The sequence below is a fragment of the Urocampus carinirostris genome, chromosome 3 (assembly GCF_059441175.1).
Source record: "Urocampus carinirostris isolate Australia breed hairy pipefish chromosome 3, RoL_Ucar_1.0, whole genome shotgun sequence".
Classification (NCBI taxonomy): Eukaryota; Metazoa; Chordata; class Actinopteri; order Syngnathiformes; family Syngnathidae; genus Urocampus; species Urocampus carinirostris.
The window spans coordinates 4133900-4158630 of NC_142351.1; the positions used below are offsets into that span (position 1 = coordinate 4133900).

Below are 24731 nucleotides of genomic sequence, written 5' to 3' on the forward strand. Positions count from 1 at the left end.
ATTTCAACAAGAAAATAACGCCGGGGGACAGAATAAGAGGCCAGACAAAGAGCGAATGAGAGATCTTGATGCACACTTGACTAATGACGCGAGGAAAAATACTGCAGCTCACTTTGCTTGAAATAGATTTGTGTAGCTCAAACAAGTAAAATATTTCAAATTGTTATTTCTTTCACCAACAAAAAGAAATAATTTCAAATATTATATAGTTTGTTGGTGATGGGAATGAGTGGAGAGGTGTTGTGAAAGGATAGTGGGATGTTTGGATGCGTTTTAAGGGATGGACAGGGCACCCGTATGACGCGGCGGGGGTAAACCAGTGGAAGCTATCGGGCACTGCTGTTGAACCTGACCCGAGTGACACGGCCGCTTTCTAGTGTCCCGTGTCCCGGCATTTGGGTTGGGTTACCCCCCAAAATTTTTGTGTGCGATTTTTGCTATTTTCCCTTTTTTTTTTCAAAATTTTCGAAAGCATGACCAACTTAAGTTTTTTTTCCCTTTTTTAATTTCTTTGTTTTTGTATGTGTTTGTCTTTCTGTCGGTCACCCCTCGAGGGATATGACCAAGGTAGATAGATAGATATTTCTTTAGTCTGAAATTGGAAAATCTAAGGAAGTGATCGAAGCACAAAAGCACAAATCAGATCATAAATTGGGATTAGTTTGTCTTCTCGGTACACCCGTTTTTAGTTTATATTTTGCTTCTCGCTGCTCCATTTTGGCAGTCAAAATAGATGCACGCTAAGTTGCGGTGGGGGAGAATTTTAAATGAATAAATATGCTTATTTTTTGGTTTTAATTTACCGTAAATTCCGGACTGTAAGCCGCTACTTTTTTCCCAAATGTTCAGCCCTGCGGCTTATTCAGTGAAGCGGCCAATCTATGAAATGTTTTTAACGGTAAGATTTAGACCGGTAGAATAGGTGCGCAGAGGTAGACTGCATCTTTATAGTTCACGTTTGAATTGTACGTATGACAAAGGTTCTTTCCTATAAAGAGGAAGACGCCCTTGATGGCGACAGTTATAAGGAGAAAGATGAGGACGGTTTACCGTGAATTTCGCAATTGCGGTACAGCAATCTTAAACAGCTACGCTTCATGTGTAACGAGTGTGTTAGGAGTAGCGTGTTGGTACCTTTCACAGGCAAGGTTTGGGATGAAAGTTATATTATTATTATTAAAGCTTTGAAAACTCTCTCGGTGTACCGTCTTTCTTTGTAAATATGTGTAACCATGTATAAAATGTATTTGCAACTGTATATTTTTGTAATGTATTTATTTTAGAGACTTATTCTGATACGTTTTCTACCGTCGAACCAAAAAGAAGGGGCGGAGCAAACGCGGGCTGACGGGAAGTGGGGTGAAGCTGAGTTACCGGTATATCTAATTGTTGTTGCAGCGGACAATAGTGGATATTTATTTTTCCCACCCTTAACTTTGGAAATATACATTTTTTTCATTGGATTACTTTTAACGGGACTAGGACTTTAAAGGTCTGCATTGAATTGTAACTACCGCTATCATTTTACGTTCATGTTGTCGACTGCGGTAATTGCATTGTGTACTATATCTGTAGTCACGTTCGCAGCACCTAAAGTCAATTTCGGGATAAACTTGTGACTGTGTTTCAATGTGGGCTCATGCGGCCTATATAGGGGTGCGGCTTGTGTATGGACAAAACCAGTAAAGCCCGTAAAATATGGTGCGTGCGGCTTATAATCAGGTGCGCTCTATAGTCCGGATTTTACGGTAGTCTTTTAAAGGGGATTTTTTTTGTTCAGGTCGGCCATCACTTATAAATCAACAACATGGCGAATCGATGTAAATAGTTGCCAATGCTTTTATGAATCGATTTTTATCGATTCGTCCTACTTTTAGTGGATACAACAGCGGGTTTTTTTTCCGTGAAAAAAATGCGCCTTAGCTCGCAAGGTGTCGAAAAGCACTGTTCTCTACCATCAAATGGTTAATCATGTCGAGACCACTTCAATTCACGGATCGTAGCGGGAGATGATACACAAAAGTGATTTGGACCCAATGAGACTCACCAAATCACACAACAGTCAAAATAGAAACCGTAATCGTGCAAAAATACTCCACATTTCTACTGTTAAAGGGTCGAAATTAAGAGTTGACCATTGAAGGAGCCTGGAAATTGAAGGCGAAACAAAAACCAACCTCTCTGATGGCGCTTAGCCATATCAGCATCAAATGACCAACATGTATCACAAAACTAAATGTGATAAACTTTACAGCTGCACATTTTAAATCTGTCAGTTCTGAACAAATGTGGAGAGGTCTGCCTCTTACAAGATAACATTAATTTTGGCTGCCTTGATTCTCTTTTGTACAAGGAGGTGAAGGAATGGGAAGATTAGTATTTGACTTGATCAGAGAGATGGATGAAGTAAGGGAACTACTGGAAAGAAACAGGGCGGAAAACTGATGAGTAACACTTGGCTAGACTTCCTTTATATCTAAGTGTCGTGTGAATGTTACATTTTAAAGGGATATCCAAAAGAGACTAAATAACACAGTGACAGTAACAAAGATATACAGAGACCCCTCGCTACTTAGCGGATATTAAATTGAATTGATTTTGTCTTTATTGTCATTGATATCCTTGTGTCGTGCGTTGTGATGTGTTAGACAGCAGACAAGCGGGGACAGATTAGAGAAAATGCTCTGTGCTAGGTGGGTGTGACTGTGATAAGCCTTGTAGGTTGTCAGCCTCCGTAAACAAAACTGGAAAGCAAAGAGACAGCGAGCTTTTAGCGTCTCGTTCCATTTAAATAAATTCATCTTTTAAATCGGGCTCTGAGAAGAGCGTGATGGAATGGTGAAAACCAACAGGGTGCTCCGTGGATTATTAACCGGTTCCAGAAGCGACTGGGGTGGCGTCAGTTAGAAGGCTGCTGGTCCAACCTTCTGCTGAGAGCTAGGCTAAAACCTCTCTTTAGCCACCGCTGCAGACCCTGTATCTTTCTAACGCCAGGTTCATTAGCCATGAAATGGATGACTTGGAGCAACAACCGTTACATTGGGGACGACTTTATTTTCAACATTGTCTCCATCAAGGAAAAATCAATGCTATTGCGCAACTAGCCGGCCGCTCTCTAAATCGCTTTCTTACACTGATAGAAGCCTTCCAATTGTGTTTTAATGTAGTAATGACAAAAAAGAAAAAATCCTTCAACTGCTATTATGTGTTGTGTGTCATTATTTGTAGATCCATCCATGCATTATCTGCACCGCTTATCCTCAGTAGGGTCGCAGGGGCACTGGAGCCCAGCAATCTTCGGGCAGTGGGCAAGGGACACCCTGAAGTGGTTGCCAGCAAGTCGCAAGGCACACAGGGACAGACAATTCACTTGCTCATTCACACCTAGGGACAATTTGGACCGCCAATTAACCTAACATGCATGTTTTTTGGAATGCGGGAGGAAACCGGAGTGCCCTGAGGAAACCCACGCAGGCACGGGGAGAACATGCAAACTCCACACAGAAAGTTCGATCTCACAACCTCAGAACTGTGCCGCACACGCGCTAACCGCTGCTCCACCGTGCTGCCCTAAAAATTGTCTCCATCTAAGGAAAATCGATGCTAGTGCGCAGCTAGCCGGACGCTCTCTAAATCGCTTTCTTACACAGAAAGGCCCTACAATTGTGTTTTAATGTTGTAATGACACTGCAGCCGAGTGTGAAGCGGCCGGGATGAGGATCAGCACCTCCAAGTCCGAGACCATGGTACTCAGACGGAAAAGGGTGGCATGCTATTTCAGGATCAGGGATGAGATCCTGCCCCTAGTGGAAGAGTTCAAGTATCTTGGGGTCTTGTTCACGAGTGAGGGTAGGATAGAATGGGAGAGCGACAGACGGGTCGGAGTAGCGTCTGCAGTCATTCGGACCCTGTACCGGTCCGTCGTGGTGAAGAGGGAGCTGAGCGGAAAGGCAAAGCTCTCGAAACTGGTCCATCTACGTTCCTACCCTCACCTATGGTCATGAACTTTGGGTCATGACCGAAAGAACACGATCCCGGATACAAGTGGCCGAAATAACTTTCCTCCGCAGGGTGTCTGGGTTCTCCTTTAGAGATAAAGTGAGAAGCTCAGTCATCCGGGAGGGACTCTGTGTGGATCCGCTGCTCCTCCGCATTGAGAGGAGCCAGTCGAGGTGGCTCGGGCATCTGATAAGGATGCCTCCTGGACGCCTCCCTCGGGAGGTGTTCCTGGCATGTCCTACCGGCAGGAGGCCCCGGGGGCGACCCAGGACACGCTCGAGAGACTATGTCTCTCGGCTGGCTTGGGAACGCCTCGGGATCCCGTCGGATGAGCTGGAGGAGGTGGCTGGGGATAGGGACGTCTGGGCCCCCGCGACCCGACCTCGGATAAGCGGAAGATAATGGATGGATGGATGTTGTCATGACAAAAAAAACCTTCATTCAACTGCTATTAAAAGCGTGTCGTGTGTCATTATTTGCACATCTATACTTGTTATTTTGTTACAGTCGCATACTCTCAGTCGGTAATGACGTCATTTCGAGGTTTAAGTAGAACCCTTTTGGGGGCTTTGACGAAGGTGCGACACTAGTTCGCAGGTTTTCGCTTTTCCAGGGTGGTCGTGGTCCCCGTTAACCATGAAAAACCGAAGGGTCTCCTGTATACCGTCATGAGAGGAAAAGTTCCTGCACAAGTGTTACCCAAGAGTTGCACAATGATCACGGTCTGACAGTTGTGAAGGCGTTTACATCAGGAATATGCGTTTTGAGGGTCTCAGGTCAAAGGGGAAGGGGTTATCTGGTCTCTCACCTGCTGCGGCGCACTGCTCAGGCCTCCCTGCCTGGAGGTGAGCTCGGCTGGGATTGGAAGACTCCATGCCTCCTCAATAAGAGGGAGCATTTTACTTTTACTCTGTGGGCTACTGAGCTGGGGGTTACTCAACTGAGCCTAGGGGAATGGAAAACGACGTGAAAAAACAAAGAAAAAAGAAAAAAAAAAGGAAAACACAAAGGGCTTTCTCGCTTGACGTCAATCAAAACGAGGATCCAAAACAATGATTTAAAAAAAAAAAAACACCAGCAATGGTAAAGCCAGGTCATAGCTCGTGTGAAGGATTGCCTTGGAGCTGCATGTGGGAGGTGGCATCTGCATGACACTCGGCAACAAGAGTTCCAAATGACTCATGCACAGGGCAGACATGACATGGCTTTAAGGCAAAGTGGAAGCAAATATAGGAATGGGATTACAAGCAGTGTTCCCTCTAAGCTGCTCGCACATTCTCAACGCGCGAGAAAATCTAGCCGGCTCACAAAAATCAGGGCTCAAAATTGCTAATTAAGAAGCGACTTAAGTCAAAGTTACAGTGCATGAAGGGTTGTGTCCTAAATGCGGTATTTTGAAGTCGAGTCGAAGTGGAACGAAGTTGAGTAAAGTTAGTAGAGAACCGGCTTCTTCGGCTCGGCTCACTAAAAGGAACCGGCTCTTTCGGGTCCTAAACGGCTCTTCGGGTTGTTTTTGCTTCTTTCATCCCAACATGACCAAATATTATGTCAAATGATGCACAACGTGGCTTAAAGGAAGGGGGGAATAGAACAAAAAAGAAAAGAATACCAAAATGAAAAGGCAGTGAAAAGCTGAGAAAAAAAAGAAACAAAAGGAAGAGGAAAAAAAAGAAGGAAAAATTTAGAAAAAAAAGCCAGAACAAAAGAAAAGAAAGAAATGTAGGAAAAAAGTAAATAGAGAACAAAAATAAAAAAAAGTAACAAAAAAGTAGAAAAAAACGCGGGAAAAAGAAGAAAAAGTTTGTGTTGCATTCAAATAATTTCCAATTATATCAAGTGAATCTGGTTGCCAACATTGTACTTCCACAAAAAAAATGTGATTAAGTACAGTTTTGTATCTTAAAACAGACTAAATAAGACCCCAAAAATGTTAATATTATGCGACAAAATATATCAGGAAAAAAAAATAAATGGATATCTTGTGAAAGAATTGTAAAAACAAATGACGTTTGTGAGCCTGCAACCTTTGCAATCATACATGAGTCAATTCATTCAAAAGAGAAAAATCATTTTGCATTGCCGGAAACTCCGCAAAATGTCAAGTTTTGTACATGTTTGATAATGAATTATCTTGCCACGCTTGGGATTATGGTTGCTCACTGTTGTTTCAAGCGTTGCTCACCGACTTTGTGTGAACGCTCAGACCCGTAAGGAAAATGACAGGGAACATTGATTACAAGGCCAAGCTGTTTGCTTGGTCGGGAATGAACTGCAGTATATGATCCCGAAAAGGGCTGCAGATGAGGCTCGTTTGTCCAACATGGGGGTTCTGAGATCGTCTTTCCCTCATATTTTTGAGTGTGTCAGAAATTCCGGGTTCAATAGTTTTGTGTCTGTGTTACCAACGTGTAATCTGTATCCGAATCCTAAAATCACAATTCCTTGGAGACCAGCTGGCTGCACTATATAATAAAAATAATAATTCAATTCATTTGGTCCCCAAGGATAATGGTTTGAGGGATCTGCTTTAACATGAAAGCTAGAGGGACAGTGTGCATTATTTTTCCACTAGATGTCGCTAAATTCGGTCGTGGCACGGAGAACGAGAAATAAAAGCCCAACGGAAGACAGAATACGAGGACTTGGGAAAAGGGAAATAAAAAAGGAAATAAGACAAAAGTAAAACAAGAAAAAGAGAAACGAAAAATGGAAAAAAATGAAGAAAAAAAATGAAAAGAGAAAATTGAAAATGTTTTCCATTTTAATCACTTTCTTTTGTCATTCTTTTCCCCCCATTTTCCTTTTTTCACCATACCATGTGCGGTCCCTTCTCAAGGTTTCTTAATTTTCCTCATGTTGAGGCTTTTGAGTTTTTCCTTGCCCTCATGTTGGTCACAGATCAGGGGATGGTGTCATAATAGTCTGTGCAATAACCTGTGCAGCCCTTTGAGACTCTTTTGAGATTAAGGGCGTCACAAATAAAAATGACTTGACTTTACATACTTACTGTCAGGACCAGAACAGGAAACAGGACCCACTCGCATAACGTTACCCACAGTTTTATTGGGGAAAAAAAGAAAGGAGCGCACACTCGATCCGGAGATCGCTGGTCGCGGGGAGTAGGTTGCTCAGCCGCGGAAGTGGGACTTCCGTGGCGAGCGTTGGCGGTGTCGGGAATGGAAAAAGTCGAAATCGAAACGGATCGTAGCGGGAGAAAAAAAAAGCAAAAACACAGGACAGGCAAAAAAAGGGCTTGCTGTGTAAAAACGGAGATTTGCAGATGGACCGACAAAAAGGGACTGTCAGGACAGCGTTTGAATACTGACAGGGAGCCAATCTGTCAACGAGCTTCAGCTGGCGCCCGCGGGCGGGGCCAATTGGGCGCCATGGCAACCGTGACAGAAGCTGGCGCCACACGGCAGGGGCCAATTGGGCGCCATGGCAACCATGACACATACTCTATTTCTTTTTTTTTTTTTAACCTATTTTTTTATTCCGTTAAAAAAAGTATATTTCCCCTTCGGTTTGTCTTTTAAAAAGAAAAAAGTCTGGGTAAAACTAGGCTGCTTTATGCTAGCTTTCAGTCTCCGGAGTTTGTAGTCTTCCTTGGACCCATTTTTGGTTGCACTACACATGACAGCGACATCTAGTGGACAAAAATAAAAGACTGTCCCTTGAAGAACAGCGTAATGTTTTTTTATTAGTGCTGTTTTCGTAGAAAAGTCCCTTTGGCCTGACCTCACCCGGATCCTGGCTTCAGTGGACCCGAACTGAATATATTTTGAGAACTCTGCCTGAGGGAAATTCATTTTTAACCAACGGCGGAGTACAGTTAGCGCTGTCGCAGTAGAGCGTGCGCCAAATGACCTAATTCATTCACATCAGAGTACTGACCCGAGCTGCCACTGCTTAGCTTCTCAAGATCGGGCGTTCTCAGGGTCACCCTATCACTCTATATCACAGGTGTCAAACAGGCGGCCCGTGGGCCAGATCAGGCCCATCAATGGTTTAAATCCGGCCCGCAAGACAACAGTGAGAGAAGCGCAAGAGGAAAATGAGCTGTAGTTTTAAATATTTCCACCGGATGTCACCAAAGCCAGTTAACACTTGCAAAACAGTTGTGGTAGTATTTCTCCATTTCTCTCTGGCTCACTTCTTTTTTATTTATTTCTCCCTCTTTTTCTTTCTCCTGTTCACTCTCTCATTCTCTCTCTTTTTCTTTTTTCTCTATTTCTCTCACTCTTTAACTTTCTTTCTCTCTGTCTTGCTCTCTCTCTCTCTCTAATTGACACTTTATTTCTCTCTGTCTTGCTCTCTCTCTCTCTCTCTCTAATTGACACTTTAATTCTCTCTGTCTTGCTCTCTCTAATTTACACTTTAATTCTCTCTCTCTCTCTCTCTAATTTACACTTTAATTCTCTCCCTGTAATTTACACTTTAATTCTCTCTCTCTCTCTAATTTACACTTTAATTCTCTCTCTCTCTAATCCACACTTTAATTCTCTCTCTCTCTCTAATTTACACTTTAATTCTCTCTCTAATTTACACTTTAATTCTCTCTCTCTCTCTCTCTCTCTAATTTACACTTTAATTCTCTCTCTCTCTCTCTTTCTAATTTACACTTTAATTCTCTCTCTCTCTAATTCTCCCTCTAATTTACACTTTAATTCTCCCTCTAATTTACACTTTAATTCTCTCTCTCTCTCTCTAATCTACACTTTAATTCTCTCTCTCTCGCTCTCTCTAATTTACACTTTAATTCTCTCTCTCTCTAATTTACACTTTAATTCTCTCTCTCTCTAGTTTACACTTTAATTCTCTCTCTCTCTAATTTACACTTTAATTCTCTCTCTCTCTCTCTCTCTAATTTACACTTTAATTCTCTCTCTCTATTTTACACTTTAATTCTCTCTCTCTAATTTACACTTTAATTCTCCCTCTAATTTACACTTTAATTCTCTCTCTCTCTCGCTCTCTCTAATTTACACTTTAATTCTCTCTCTAATCTACACTTTAATACTCTCTCTCTCTCTCTAATTTACACTTTAATTCTCTCTCTCTCTCTTTCTAATTTACACTTTAATTCTCTCTCTCTCTAATTTACACTTTAATTCTCTCTCTCTCTAATTCTCCCTCTAATTTACACTTTAATTCTCCCTCTAATTTACACTTTAATTCTCTCTCTCTAATCTACACTTTAATTCTCTCTCTCTCGCTCTCTCTAATTTACACTTTAATTCTCTCTAATTTACACTTTAATTCTCTCTCTCTCTAATTTACACTTTAATTCTCTCTCTCTCTAATTTACACTTTAATTCTCCCTCTAATTTACACTTTAATTCTCTCTCTCTCTCGCGCTCTCTAATTTACACTTTATTTCTCTCTCTCTCTAATTTACACTTTAATTCTCTCTCTCTCTCTAATTTACACTTTAATTCTCTCTCTAATTTACACTTTAATTCTCTCTCTCTAATTTACACTTTAATTCTCTCTCTCTCTAATTTACACTTTAATTCTCTCTCTAATTTACACTTTAATTCTCTCTCTAATTTACACTTTAATTCTCTCTCTCTAATTTACACTTTAATTCTCTCTCTCTCTAATTTACACTTTAATTCTCTCTCTAATTTACACTTTAATTCTCTCTCTAATTTACACTTTAATTCTCTCTCTCTAATTTACCCTTTAATTCTCTCTCTAATTTACACTTTAATTCTCTCTCTCTAATTTACACTTTAATTCTCTCTCTCTAATTTACACTTTAATTCTCTCTCTCTCTGTCTATCAGTATCTCTCTCTTTCACTTTCTTTTTCCCTCTCTATTCATTTCCCCCTTCTTCCCCATTCATATCTCTATTCTGCTCTCTCTTTTTCTCTCGCTGTTACTGTCTCCCTTGTTCTCCCTATCTGTTTATCACTCTCTCTGTCCCTCCCTCTCTCTCTCTTTTTTTCTCCCTCTCTCTTCACCTTACTAGTCCGGCCCCCGTGAGATTTTTTTTATAGCATTTGTGGCCCCCAGCTCAAACCAGTTTGACACCCCTGCTCTATATATTAGACGTCTCTCTGCACCCACCTGCAGGCATTTTATCCGGTGGGTCAACATGGCGGCATTGGTGCACGCCTTGCTTCGCGTGGCGTTGATGTAGCACTTGATGGCGTCGTGCGGCTGGTTGCAGGACTCGTAGAGCGTGCCCAGGTCCATCCAGGCGGCGGCGTGGCTGTGGTCCAGCTGAACGGCGCATATGTAGGCCTGCAGTGCATCCATGGGCTGGTTCTGTTGCTGATACAACACCCTGAGGAAAGAGAATAGGAAGCGGCTGAGCGTAGGACTCGAATCGTAGACACAGAATGAACGATTGAAGGAAAAACTAAGGATAGGCTTCCGGAACCTTTTTCAAAGCCTTTTTCCAAACCTCCAGTCTCGATGACTGTAATCAGGGTTGGGTAGGGTTACTTTAACTTCATTACTTTCAATGACTTTTGGATGACTCCAATACCAAATATGCTCATAAAAGACAAAATAAACTAAATATGAATCAAATGAATCAATTTTGCGCAGGCTTGGGGAGTAACGGAATACTTGGGACGGCAAAAATGATGTTTGGATTTATTTTCATTTTGTTTCTGTGGCATTTGATGTTCGTTTTGCCGGAGATCAAAGAGATCAAAGCCAGGAGGGAAAGCTTACCGCGTGTTGTGAGTCGTCATTTTATTCATATTTACTTTCTTTTGTCTTTTATGAGCATATTTGCTATTGGGGTAATCCAAAAGTCATTGAAAGTAATCCAGTTAAAGTAACCCTGACTGTAATGCACTACTCTCCGGTCTCCCAAAGTCCAAAATCAAGAGCCTTCAGCTGGTACAAAATGCTGCAGTGAGGCTTTTAACTAAGCAGTGTTCTGGTTTGCCCGCGTCCCTGCGTCCTAGACGCATTATTTTTGCTGGGGACGCATCATCTCAAATCAACGTGTGTCCCCGGGACGCAACTTTTTTGACACGAAATTGTCATTAGCGTTTTTTAACAATTTACCGCACGACAAACTTTTCGTCGGGGCAGGTCCGCCATTGTTGTTTTGGTCTCGAGTTTTCCTCTGCACGCCGATCTCGAATTTGAGTTGTGTAGTGAAAGTCCGTCTCTTTTTAGAGAACCGGCTCTTTCGGCTCAACTCATTCAAGAGTCTGCTCTCAAACGGCTCACTTGCTTTGATGGAACGAATAATTATTGTTGTATAAAGAAGTTAAGAAAAAAAGGGAGTATAAAAGGAGAAAATGAATCCCTTTTAATCAGTATATTACCAACAATAATGGATTACAACAAAGAGCATCAAACAATGCAGACATTATTTTAGGCGGATTTTTTTTAATCTGTCGGCATTATGGTGTGTTTTGGAGTCAATGTATGTAACCAGATCATTTGATGACGTAATTGGTGAGCTACACCAGCTTTATAGTTTTCAGTATCTTGTTTCAGACGGATGGTGGAGTTTCTCTGACGAGTACTTTTTGAAATGGTCATGATGTCTTGAATTCGAATGGTTTGCACTTTCCAATAATATGTGGCATGACATATTTTAGTGACTGTTGACGCCTTACAGACATGTATTCCTTTACCAATGGCCCGCTGTCGGAAAGCTAAGGAGTAAAATCCATTTCTGTGTGTAAAGAGCTAAAATTGTATAATTATTGTACAATTCTTTTTGGGGGAAGATCTCTGTATATTTGAATTTTATATGATTTTCAGGGATCCCCTGCAAAACATCTGAAATGACTAATTACTAAATAATGTAGCGCATAATGTTTTATTATTATTGATGACATATCATTAAAAAGAAATCTGTGGAGCCGTTTGGGAGCCAAAGGAGCCTGTTTTCTAAATAGAGCTGTCCTTGAGAGCGACCAATAGGAGGCGGTGACGCTTCACATTGACAACGCCATAATGACAAGCCACGAGAACAGGCGTGTGTCGGCATCAATTTCGACAGATTTTTTTATTTTTCAAGATAAATCGCAACGGAAACCCTTTCAAGCATTTTCAAGCACTAAACCCAAAATTCAAGCTTTTTTGTGACCTTGAAAACTATCTATGTACCCATGTCATATCCCTCGAGAGGGGTGACCGACAGCAAGACAAACACATACAATGACAAAGAAAATAAAAAGGTGGAAAAAATAGCTAAAAACACACAAAATTTTGGGGGGGATCATGGCCAACCCAAATGCCCAAACACCTCAGCACCTAAGTTGGTCATGCTTTGGTCCCTCCAGATGAAACGGGACACAAGAAATCGGCCGTGTCACTCGGGTCAGGGTGACACAACACACTTTCTGTTCAACAGGAGGGCCCGACAGCTTTCGCTGGTTTACCCCCGCCGCATCATATGGGTGCCCTGCCCATCCCTTAGAACGCATCCAAACATCCCACTATCCTTTTACAACACCTCTCCACTCATTCCTATCACCAAAAAGAGCTCTAGCTTCCACTTGACCTTGAAAACAAAACATTAAAATTCAAGCATTTTTAAGGATTAAAAGAACCCATACAAACCCTGCTGAAGAATTAGCTTTTGTCTGGGGAGCGCATTTGGCAGTTTTGTTGAATTTCATTTTAATATATGGTGTCCCTCCAACCAATGTTCCCTCTAAGCTGCGCGTGTCCGCATTCACGCACTGCCTGCACATTCTCAGCGTACAAGAAAATCTAGCCAGCGCACAAAAATCAGGGCTCCAAATTGCTAATTAAGAAGCCAATTAAGTCAAAGTTACAGTGCATGAAGGTCAAAATACACGGGTTCCCCTGACGCTGTGTTCTAAATGCCGTATTTGGAAGTTAATGTCGAACGAAGTTGAAAAGTAAAGTCAGTAGAGTTTTTCGAGAACCGGCTCCTTCGGTTCGGCTCACCAAAAGAGGGTCTTTTCGGGTCCCAAACGGCTCTTCAGGTTGTTTTTGTTTCTTTAATCCCTACACGACCAAATATTATGTAAAATTGTGCAAAAAATGACTTAAAGGGAAGGGAGAATTGAACAAAAAAAATACCAAAATGAAAAAGTAGTGAAAAGCTGAGAAAAAAGAAACAAAAGGAAGAGAAAAAAAAGAAAAATTCAGAAAAAAAGCCAGAAAAAGAAAATAAAGAAACAAAGAAAAAAAGTAAATAGAGAACAAAAAGAAAAAAGTAACAGCTAGGAATAAATAAACACAATGAGATTTTTTAAAGGAGTAAAAAAAAAGAAAAAAAAAACAGGGAAAAAGAAGGAAAAGTTTGTGTTGCATTCAAATCATTTCCAATTATACCAAGTCAATCTTGTTGCCAACATTGTACTTCCACTAAAAAAATGTGATTAAATATAGTTGTGTATCGTGCAACTGACTAAATAAGCCCCCAAAAATGTTAGCATAATGCGACAAAAGATACCAGGAAAAAAAAAATGAAAATCTTGTGAAAGAATTGTTGTAAGAACAAACGACGTTTGTGAGCCTGCAACCTTTGCAATCGTACATGAGTCAATTCATTCAAAAGTGAAAAATGTTTTTGCATTGCCGGAAACTCAGCAAAATGTAACTTGATGTCAAGTTTTGGACATGTTTGATAATGATTTAGTTGCCATACTTGGGATTGCCATTGCTCACTGTTTCAAGCGTTGCTCACCGACTCAGACCCGCGGGAAATTACAGCGAACATTGCCTCCAACCCCCCAAAAATTTACATTTATATATTCATTTTTATGCATTTATGTATCTTTGCGCTGAAAATGTTCCAGACCCCTGCAATAGAGCGACAGCTAGTGGTCAAAAAACAACACACTGTTAAACGCAATGCAAAGAAATGGAGATTTTACCCAATAGAGCACCAGGTATCCGCACTGGCTTCGGATTTATCGATGGATTGCCGGTAGGAGATGAAGGCATCCTGGACCTTTCCAATACTCGAGTAGCACCTGCAGAAACAAAGGAGAACATCCGAGCTGAATTTTCAATTCAAGACTTTTGAATGCCTTTTGAAATCAAATTTAAGACTAGGACTACAAAAAACCCACAGTTCAAACCATAAAACCCGATTTTTCTAGTCTTTCGTACACATGACCTGGTGCAGCTTTTAGCTATTTAATGTCCACTTTCACACGGTCCAAAGTAAACGTCTCGGTCCGAAGTTTTTACGTGCATTGCGAGTGGACCTAAGACATGCGTCTGACTGAAAGCACATCACCGTTTCGAAAGTTCTGTTATCGTGGTCACGCCGTCTTGCCACCAAAGTCAATTATTAAATTATTAGTTCAAATAAATATACTAATGTGTTCACATTTTCAAGACTTTGGAAAATTGGTTGTAAGATATTTTAATGCCATTGACAGTGTCTGAAATAACGTCAGCCCGGACGCCCGGGGCGTGCATCTTTTGAAATGAAATGATCTGCATTTATATAGCGCTTTTTCAAGTCAATGACTTCCCAAAGCCCTTTACAATGTGCTCCACATTTCCCAATAGCGGCCTTGCAGCCATCTGGGGTGCTAACCTGCTTATTGGGGGTATTAGGGGTTCAGTGTCTTACCCAAGGACACTTCGACATGTAACACGGGCAAGCCGGGATTCGAACTGGGATCCCTTGATCCCAAGACGAGCGCTCTACCTCCCGCGCTACTGCCGCGTCGGGAGTAAACTTTCAAAACGTCTCCGCCCGGGTAGTCGACAACTTATTCAAGCAAAAAAACCCTTTTGTTTCCATTTTTTTTTTTCAAATCAAACGTTTGCTTTATTCCGATTTTGAAATCTTCGTTCGGTTTGGCAATTTTGGTTTGTTCGGCAACTTGCATACTCGGCAGCCGATCAGAAGCCTGCATCGAATAACTTCCTGCTTCCGGACTCTCCCGAGCGTTTTGAGTTCATGCATTTGCAGATCATTTTCCAAAGTAGAACACAAGAAAAATGGATAAGTGGTTAGGAATCGAGCCAAAACCTCAGCCCCAGAAGAAAGATTCAAAAGAAGCGAACAAAATTGATGACGCTCCGAAACGTAAACGTACATTAAAAGCATGGTGGAAAGAGGAGGTCACGTGGCTTATAGCAGATGACCCAACGCAAACATTGCACGAATGAAGATGAGTCAATACATTTACATACTGATGGCAGATGGAAAACATGCAACGAATGTTAAAAATTAAGTTAATTATAAATCTACTTATAAGTGTTGTTCTGTTATATATACTGATTATCAATCCTTAATACTGCAATTAGTCGTCTTAGTGTGTTTCAAGTTGTGAAAAATGGGCCACGATGCTTTTAATGCACCTTTACGCTTTGTAGCGTCATCAATTTTGTCAGCTCCTTTTGAATCTTTCTTCTTGGGCTGAGGTTTTAGCTTGATTCCTAACCACTTCTCCATTTTTCTTGTGTTCTCTGTGCGTCTACTTTGGAAGATGATATGCAAGTGCACGACTTTATAAGGCTCGGGAAAGTCCGGAAGGACAAAGTTATTCGATGCAGGCTTCTGATTGGCAGCCCGATTGTGTCTTACTGAATTGACAAAATATCTTATTATTAAAGTGTATTTTCTTGAGTGCAGACGGGAACTGGTTGAACTTCTTCTGGATAGGTATCGAACATGTTGACGAAGCAAATGAGGACTATTCATTGTGGAGTTGGAATAAAGACTTATTTACAGTACATTGCGCGGGTTGAACATGAAGTCTTGCTCTAGCTAGGACCAAGAAAAAGGCGATGGACGGGAGGGACCGCATGGCTGCACCTCAGAGCAGAGCAGAAGAGGGTAGGGCCCAAACCGTGATAAGACAGAGCAAGAAGAAAAAGAATGAAGGGCCCCCAACCCTCTCAAAGACGCATTTTATTACATGCGGGTATACACCCACTCTCAGCCAGGTCTAAGTATTTAGTGTCTGCCAGGGAGGGGTGCCTAGCACAGCGATTGTAAAATTTACTTCATTATTTACTTAACTTCAGCCAACTGTTAGCGTGTAGCCTAACTCCCAAAGCTAGCCATGCATGGGTCAAAAATAAACAGGCACCCAGCCAACAATCATTGGGCACACAATCAAAGTCATTTATTCGATAAATATATTTATTCATGTTTTTGTTTTTATTTAGGAGAAAATTTTGGAGAGGACGTCGTTGGGCGTTGCCCCAAAATATACGCAGAGACAGAAATATGGCAGAAAGGGAACGCTCTTTATTTCGTTCAGCAACATTCAAGCCACATTCAAAATTTGTCCAAGAGACGCTGGGCTTTATAGAATTTACTTTTATTGTCATTCTTTGTAACAATGCACACAGAACGAAATGTTGATACACCTGACCCGTACAGTTAAACTGTAGCGAGCCGATGCAGCCGCAGCCAAACAGGGCGCAGCCATTTTAGTCATTAGGTGACCAAACCCCCCCAATTCCAACCCTTAATGCCGAGCGCCAAGCAGGGAGGCAATGAGTACCAATGTTGTAAGTCTTAGGTATGACTCAGCCGAGGCTTGAACCAGCGACCTCCCAGTCTCAGAGCGGGCGCCCTACCATCTAGGCTACAGAGCTACTGTGTTCAACAAAGTCACGTGACGTTTTTCTCGGAATCTACATCTTGTGACTTCTTGTATCAACATCTTCTCATAACATCCTGCCAGATGTCTACACACAACCGGCCACTGTCAGCTCGAAGGCTGCCGATTTACAGTTAATCCACAACACAGGCTAGCTTTTAGATGAAGCTAAGCAAATAAGACACTTTGACAATATAATAAGTCATATGGACTCGATAGCATCAATAATAAACGTTTAATTTCTCTTCCCTTTATATGAAGTGTGCGCTGCAAACACGAGCATTTTGATGAGTGCCTCGGTCCAATCTTTTTGCTTTAATGCATTTACCACAACTCTCTTCTCTTTCTTTCAAGTCAATTTCGTTGTCACAATATGTTAACCCATTTTGTAACAATTACAATAAAGGTATATTCTATTCTATTCTATTTCTTGGATCAGTTGTGTCCGCTATGATCCTTTAAAACTTCAATTTATGATCACTATCGTTTTTTTCCAGTTCTAACACACAAACACACAACATGACGACAACCAGCAACAGCTTTTTTTCCCCACTGTCTTCTAACCAGCCCAAGTACTCTTGTTCACCAAGGCTAAGCCCTGCCGACCACTGGATATGTCAAAATATTTACAAACAAATGAAAGGGCCCGGGGCAGCACGGCAACGCAGTGGTTAGCGCGTGTGCGGCACAGTTCTGAGGTCATGAGATCGAACCTCCAGTGTGGAGTTTGCATGTTCTCCCCGTGCTTGCGTGGGTTTCCTCCGGGCACTCTGGTTTCCTCCCACATTCCCAAAAACATGCATGTCAGGTTAATTGCCCGGTCCAAATTTTCCCTAAGTGTGAATGAGCGAGTGAATTGTCCGTCTCTGTGTGCCCACCAGTTCAGGGTGTCCCCCGCCTACTGCCCGAATATAGCTAGGATAGGCTCCAGCGCCCCCGCGACCCTACTGAGGATAAGCGGTGCAGATAATGGATGGCTGGATGAAATGACCTGTTGATTTACAACAAGTAGCATCTCGAGTGCCCCTTACCTGCCCAGGAAGTACCACGACTGGCCAGAGTTGGGATCTGCCTCCAGAGACTTCTGTAGACACTGAATAGCATAGCCGTCCCTACTGGCTTTGTCCCCAAGCTGCTCCACCGTGTGATGCATCCATCCTGGGGTGAGAAGAAGACAAAAGCACCAACAAAGTACTATAATCACCGTATACTTTGTATTGTAGTGATGCGTTCGGAGGAGCAGCTTACCAAGCTGTTGTAGGGTAGTGGCTTTCACCTGTGCAGGAAGATCCTTTGCCTGCAAGAGGTTCTCATAAGCCTCCTTGGCGGCCCGGTATCGCTTCTGAATGTGGAAGCAGATTGGAGCGCTTGTGAACAAATATAACCCTCTATAACAGTTAACTATATAAACAATGTTAGGAATAACACCATTATAAACAATTATTGTTTATAATGGTGTTTATAATAATTGTTTACAGTTGTTCAAAGCGGCGCTGCCACGAGCGGCTGCCTTTTCCAGCAGCTGCCCTATTGTTTTATTGTCTGCTCCTATTTTCGGTGTTTTTTCTTCCCGTTTTGACAACTACACTATGGATTACTTCTATCCTATGGGACATGGGTTTTAGCGCACACAAAATGCGTGTATTCAAGGAATTTCAACTCCTTGCCCTGAAGAATTCTCGTCCCGGCGTGATGAAGGGGCCTATCGTGGAAGAAGAGCCGGAGCTAGCGAAGCGGCTAGCGGCGTTATAAGTCTTCGGTACCATCCGTAATCATGGTAAATGCGAACTCACGACCAAATAAGATCGAGTGCTGGTGGAAAACATCGAAGCGCACAGGGAGCGCAGTTGCTGTGTTTTGCGGAAACGTGGCTCACGTTTAGCATTCCGGACGCTAACGTGTAGCCACCCGGAGCTACCCTGAGCTATTCCGGCTTCAACGCCGCTAAACAGAGACACGAAAGCCGGGGGGAATCGGAGAGGAGGCGGACTTGCTAACAGGAGGTGGTGTATCCCTGGATTTTCACAAAGAAAAGATTTCCATCTGCCGCAGGGATGTCGAACTTTTGGACTGGCGTGACGTCATCTACTCCGCTACAAGCACCCCTAGGGCATCGTTAATCTGTTAATAAACAACGGGGTAGGCTGCTGGAAGTGTGAATTTCCCTACGGGGATGAATAAAGTATCTATCTATCTATCTAATTCAAATTCAGATATACTTTATTGTCATTCTTGTACACGTGTATACAGAACGAAATGTCGATACATCTGACCGCAGAGTTTCCTTGAATGTACAGATATAAATAAAATGTTGTATTGAGTTGGGAGTATTGAAGTACTAATAATATACTAATAATCATAGCTATTTATAGTATTAGACAGTAGTGCAAAGAGTGCAAGAGGAGCAGCTAACCAGATGTGCAAAATGGGCAGTCAGGTAAACAAGTCACTATACAATAACAATAACACTGGAGTACGACAGTGCAGAGGAGAACAGATGTGCAAAGGAGTGGCGAGGTATAAGAGAACTGCCAGTAGTGCAAAAAAACAAAAACAAACAGATGTACAGATTAGCAGCTGTGTAGGCTTACTATGAGTGTGATTGACCATTTAACAGTCTAATGGCCAGGAGTACAAAGCTGTTGCAGAACCTGGTGGTCCTGCATCCCACACTGCAGTACCTCTTCCCAGAGGCTAGCAGAGTGAATGTTATTTTGTTCAGTAACAGAGTAATCTAAAGAATTCTGTCTTTGGCTTGGCCCTTGCACACCTGCGTTTTTTAGCTCTGCGAGTTGCTTATGCATCGTTTTATTCAGATCCTGCCCAACACGGTCTATAAATCACTGACACATAGCAATTAAAAAGCAAACATTTTAATCGCAGGTGAATAGAATAGACTTTTATTGTCATAGTTACAAAATGGGTTGAACATATTTTGACAACGAAATTGGGTGTGGCACTCCAGGTTCACATTTACCTAAACTTCCGGCAAGCGCTACAGGTCACACAAAAAACAAAAACAGTCAGTTTCTTCCCCAGAGCCATTACCACCCTTAACACACACCGCACAACAAACTGAAACTCTTGCAAACACACTACCTCATACGAACATAAATGGTACTCATGTCTGTGTTTCTTGCACATGTTTACTGCTCACCTTGCACAATGTTGACTATTTTTTGCACTATGATGACTATTTTGCATATTGCACAAACCCATACGATACCAAACTGTATGTAACATCCTACATGCCGACATTTTGTTGTAGAAAATAAACTTGCATTTGTAGAATAGATTTGCATACATTTAGAAAGAAATGTAGAAAGACTTGCTTACAGTTTGGGAGAAATGTTGCTTACATCTCGGGAAGGTCTCGGCGGACGAATTAGTATAAACAATAAAAACAACAAGAGATAACGGCAAAGGGCAAGGTGACAAACTGGCATAAACTTAAAAACACTTCCAAATAAGGACGGAACGCTGGGCATGAAGCGTGAAAAGGGACGGGGCCAAACTGGGTACACGTGCTATGTGGAAAACTATAAAGACACACGTATATCTTTGATTCGCTGAGTCTCTTGTTGGAATTGTGTATCAATAAAAAGAACTCCCTCTTATGTCATTTTGATTCCTGCATTCTTTGAACACGTATGAGACGATTCAACAAATTGGTCTTATCTTCATCAATTTCTTGTGTAAATAGTGTGTGAATTATAACTATAACCTTATCCTCCTTGTTTTATAACCTTATCTTCTCTGTTCCTTTATCTTCTTGGTTTCTTTACCTCACTGTGAATGTGTGAAACTGGAGTGTCATGCCCAATTTCGTTGTCACAATATGTTAACCCATTTTGTAACAATGACAATAAAGGTATATTCTATTTCTATTCTATCTAACAGTGAGGATGAAAGAAAACAAAGAAGATAAAGGAAGAAAGAAGATAAGGTTATAATTCGCACAATATTTACACAAGAAATGTGGGCATGTAGGATGTTATATACAGTTTTGTGATCGTATTAGTGCAATATGCGTGCAAAAATAGTCAATATTGTGCAAAAAATTGTCAACATTTTGCAAAGTGAGCATAGGCATGAGCACAATTTGACATCTGTATGAGGTAGTGTGTTTGCAAGAGTTTCAGTTTGTTGTGCGGTGTGTGTTAAGGGTGGTAATGGCTCTGGGGAAGAAACTGTCTCTGAGTTTGTTTTTGTTTTGTGTGATCCGTAGCGCTTGCCGGAAGGCAGCAGGTCAAAGAGGTGGTTAGGGTTTTCAGCTCTGCTGAGGTAGCGAGAGCAGGCAATGTCCTCCAGACTGGGCAGAGAGCAACCGACGATTTTCTGTGCTGTGTTGATGACCCCATGAAGCGTTATCCTGTCTGCTGCCGTGCACCCAGCATGCCACACCGTAATGCAGTATGTTAAAATGCTCTCCACTGTGGCTTTGTAAAAGGACACCTGCAGCTGGTGTTTTAGATGATTTTTCCTGAGCACTCTCAGGAAATGGAGTCGCTGCTGGGCCTTCCCTACCACCGCTCTGGTGTTTGCAGACCAGGAGAGGTCATCAGAGATGTGCACACCCAGGAATTTGAAAGAGTGGACTCTCTCTACAGTCTCCTTTTAAAATGAGTGGTGCTGGGTTCCTGCCTTTCCTCCAGGTGCCGGATTCAGCAATGCTCGTGTAAGTGACCCTTGACAATAGTTGCTTAAAGTGACAGTACCTTCCTACAGCTGCGGTCAATCATGGACAGTTCATCACATCCACTACACAGCATCATCTCCAAACGGAGGAGCAGCTTCAGCGACAGACTGCTATCACAGTCTTGTTCCACGGACAGACTGAGGAGATCATTTCTTCCTCATGCCATGAGGCTCTTGAACTCCACCCGGGGGAGTAAAAGCCCACATTAAACCCCACCCCCACATTTGCATATGACTATCTTTATGTGAATTTTCTGTAGCACTATTTAAATACTCTATATAACAGGTGTCAAACAGGCGGCCCCTGGGCCCAATCAGGCCCGCTAAGGGATGGAATCCGGGACAACACTCAAGAGAAGCGCAAGGGAAAAACAAGCTGCAGGTTGAAATATGTCAACTTGATGTTGCCAAAGCCAGGTGCCTCGAACAAAGACACTGTACTTAGATATATATATAGATCTCTCTCTCTCTCTCTCTCTCTCTCTCTCTCTCTCTCTCTCTCTCTCTCTCTCTCTCTCTCTCTCTCTCTCTCTCTCTCTCTCTCTCTCTCTCTCTCTCTCTCTCTCTCTCTCTCTCTCTCTCTCTCGTTTTCTTTTCCACCCCTTTTCTCCCACTCTGTCTCTGTCTACTTCACTCTGTGTCTCTCTTTTTCTCTTCTCTGAGTCATTTAACCTCTTTTGATCTAACTTCAATTTTTCCTTTTCCCTCTTTTCTCTTTCTCTCTTCCTACCCTTCGCACTTTCTTTTCTCTTTTCTCTCTTTGTCTTTCTATTTCTCTTTGGATTTCTTTCTTCCTCTCCCTTTCTTTTCCCCCTCTCTCACAACTTTTTATCTTTAGTTTCTCCCGCTCTCTCTCTCCCTCTCTCTTTTTCTTTGTCCCGCCCTCTCTCCTTTCCCTCCCTCTTTCTCTTATTTCTTTATCTCTCTTTTTCTTTCTCTTTAATCTACTCGTCTGGCCCCCGACAGAATGTTTGTTCTATCGTGTGGCCCCTGAGTAAAAATAAGTTTGACACCCCTGCTCTATATTCTGTATTCTATATCTTTTATTTCATTATTTTATTTTTTCAACACAAGGATACTGCTGGAAGTGAGAATTTCCCTACGGGGATGAATAAAGTATCTATCTATCTATCTACAGAGAAACGCTAGCAGCATATAAATAAAGGGGAGAGACCGACTCAGGTTTCCGTGGCAACCCCGTCGATCGGCTAGGAATAATTTCCTATCCCCCCCCGCCTTCGCCTCCCACTCATGCACCACCTTTATCCCCATTTTGTTTGTCCAGACTCCAAAAAAGACCCCCCACACATTTCCTATCGGATAACATTGCAAAATTTCGCGGCACCCGATCCGAATTGAAAAACAAGCGCTAAGAAAAGAAACACAAAAGACAGACTTACCTGAATCTCATACAGATGAGCAATGTGGAACTGAACTGCAAAAGGAAACAAAAGTGAGGTTTTAAACACGGAGACGCAATTTGAATAAGTCCTTCGGTTCCTTCCTGGTCAGGGGAAACTTGGCAAAGTTCTGCTGAGGTGTCCGTCAATGGAAACCCGAATCGAAATGGACAAAATGGGAGTAATGGGAAGGAAGTGTGACCGTGGACCCTCTTGAGCACGGAACGCCGCAGTGTCTGATCTAAACTGCTTGAGTGACTCTCGGCAGATAGAGCGAGGGAGGGTAGAGAAAGGGGAAGAAGGACGGGGGCTGCCCTTGCTGGGTATGCGTATGAGAAGAGGAATGGATACAGTGGGGCAAAGAAATATTTCGTCGACCGCTAATTGCGCAAGTTCTCCTACTTCAAATATTAGAGAGGCTTGTCATTGTCAACATGGGGAAACCCAGGGTTGGTGAGGCTTTTTCATAGCCAAAATCAAATTCAATTTAAACTATAATGCATTGTTCTCTAGTTCTGGCATACTTAACATATTGTGCAGAAGTCTAGGGCAATAATTACAAAAGTTCACTTTTTATCCTCCAAAAACGTGCAATTAGAAAAATACACAGGGTATGATATTGAGATCATACTCATATTTTATTCCTACAGTCCAAATTATTAAAATTAGATGATTTAGTCAAATGTTTCACTGCACAACTGCTATTTAAGGTCAACAAAAACACAGTGCCAGAAAACATCCAAAAATGATTCACTCGGAAAGAGGGAGGTTACAAATTAAGGGGCTGTCGTGAATTCATAATCCCAAAGGTGAGAACCACCAGGAAAAGTATGTGCGCATGTGTGTGTGTGGAGTCAAACTTTGGAACAACAAAAACATGGTGCCAGAAAACATCCAAAAATGATACACTCTGAAAGAAGGAAGTTATAACTTAAGGGGCTGTCGTGAATTCATAATCCCGAAGGTGAGAACTACCAGGAAAAGTATTTGTGTGTCTGTGTGTGGAGTGACACTTAGGAACAATTTACAAGACGAGATCAAACAATGTTCAACTATTCACGTGTTTAAATATAAATACAAAAAAACATTCCTGGCGGAAAACAGAGATGAAGAAAATGGCATATGAGAGATACGAGAGGTTGTAAATACCGCATTTACAACTAGTTAACCTTGTTGTTATTGTTACTATGATTATATCATAACTGTTATTATTGCTATTGTTGTTATTATCATTGGTGTCAATGATATTTAGTGACTAGTAGCATTATAACGTTAATAGATGGGTACTACGATGATTAGTGTATAAAATATGTGACTATTGTTATTATTATAATTACTGATATCTGATCAATGTAATGTGGGGTATGAGTGCGCAGGAGATTGGGAATAGTGCGTCTAGTTAACTTTGTGTTATTGTTGCTATTCTTATATCAAAACTCATCTCATTAGCTACACCGCTTATCTTCAGTAGGGTCGCGGGGGTGCTGGAGCCCATCCCAGCAATCATCGGGCAGTGGACACCCTGAACTGGTTGCCAGCCAATCGCAGGGCTATATCAAAACTGTTATTATTAATATCATTACATTTGTTGTTATATCATTGGTGTATTTGGTGGGGAAGATGAAGGGGTAGGGAATATAAGATTTTGCTTCTTACTACCCCTTTTCGAACATATTATGTAACGTAATTTTGTTGTTGAGTTATTGTTTTTGTTCTGTTTTTATTTTGATGTCCGAATAAAGTTTTCATTCATTCATTCACTTTACAAGCATTTTCAAGGTTCATTTTTCAATGTTTCCACTACCTCCAAAAGAAGAAATCAACCGGCGATCAAAATGGTAAATGGTCTGCATTTCTATAGCGCTTTTCAAGTCAATGAAGACCTCCCAAAGCGCTTTATGTCTTGTTTCCCGGCAGTCTGACTCGACAGACCAAGCTTTTAAATAAAGAAAAAAAATTAAAAAGTGCGTAAAAATGACGCCAATGGTGGCCCCAGTCCTCGTTATCGAGTTTTGATGTGAAGCGTTACTGCCACGTAATGTTGCATCCAAGAGGACAGTTTTATCAGACTAGTAGCCCAGGAGGTAGAGCGCTCGTCTT

At 41.8% G+C, this 24731-nt stretch overlaps 1 protein-coding gene across 2 annotated transcripts in view; it reads right to left on the minus strand.

The window, feature by feature from the left end:
- LOC148368374 (lysine-specific demethylase 6A-like) overlaps positions 1 to 24731 on the minus strand; it is a 92799-nt gene that overhangs the window by 43608 nt on the left and 24460 nt on the right. Inside the window, exons 8-13 of one of the 2 annotated variants that reach the window (XM_088330400.1) lie at positions 22632 to 22666; positions 17782 to 17875; positions 17565 to 17691; positions 13834 to 13932; positions 10073 to 10292; positions 4808 to 4945 (exon numbers count right to left, since the gene is read on the minus strand). In XM_088330400.1, coding sequence (XP_088186526.1) covers positions 4808 to 4945; positions 10073 to 10292; positions 13834 to 13932; positions 17565 to 17691; positions 17782 to 17875; positions 22632 to 22666 — 713 coding nt within the window. The remainder of the gene's footprint in view (positions 1 to 4807; positions 4946 to 10072; positions 10293 to 13833; positions 13933 to 17564; positions 17692 to 17781; positions 17876 to 22631; positions 22667 to 24731) is intronic. The other variant, XM_088330401.1, reaches the window with a different exon arrangement.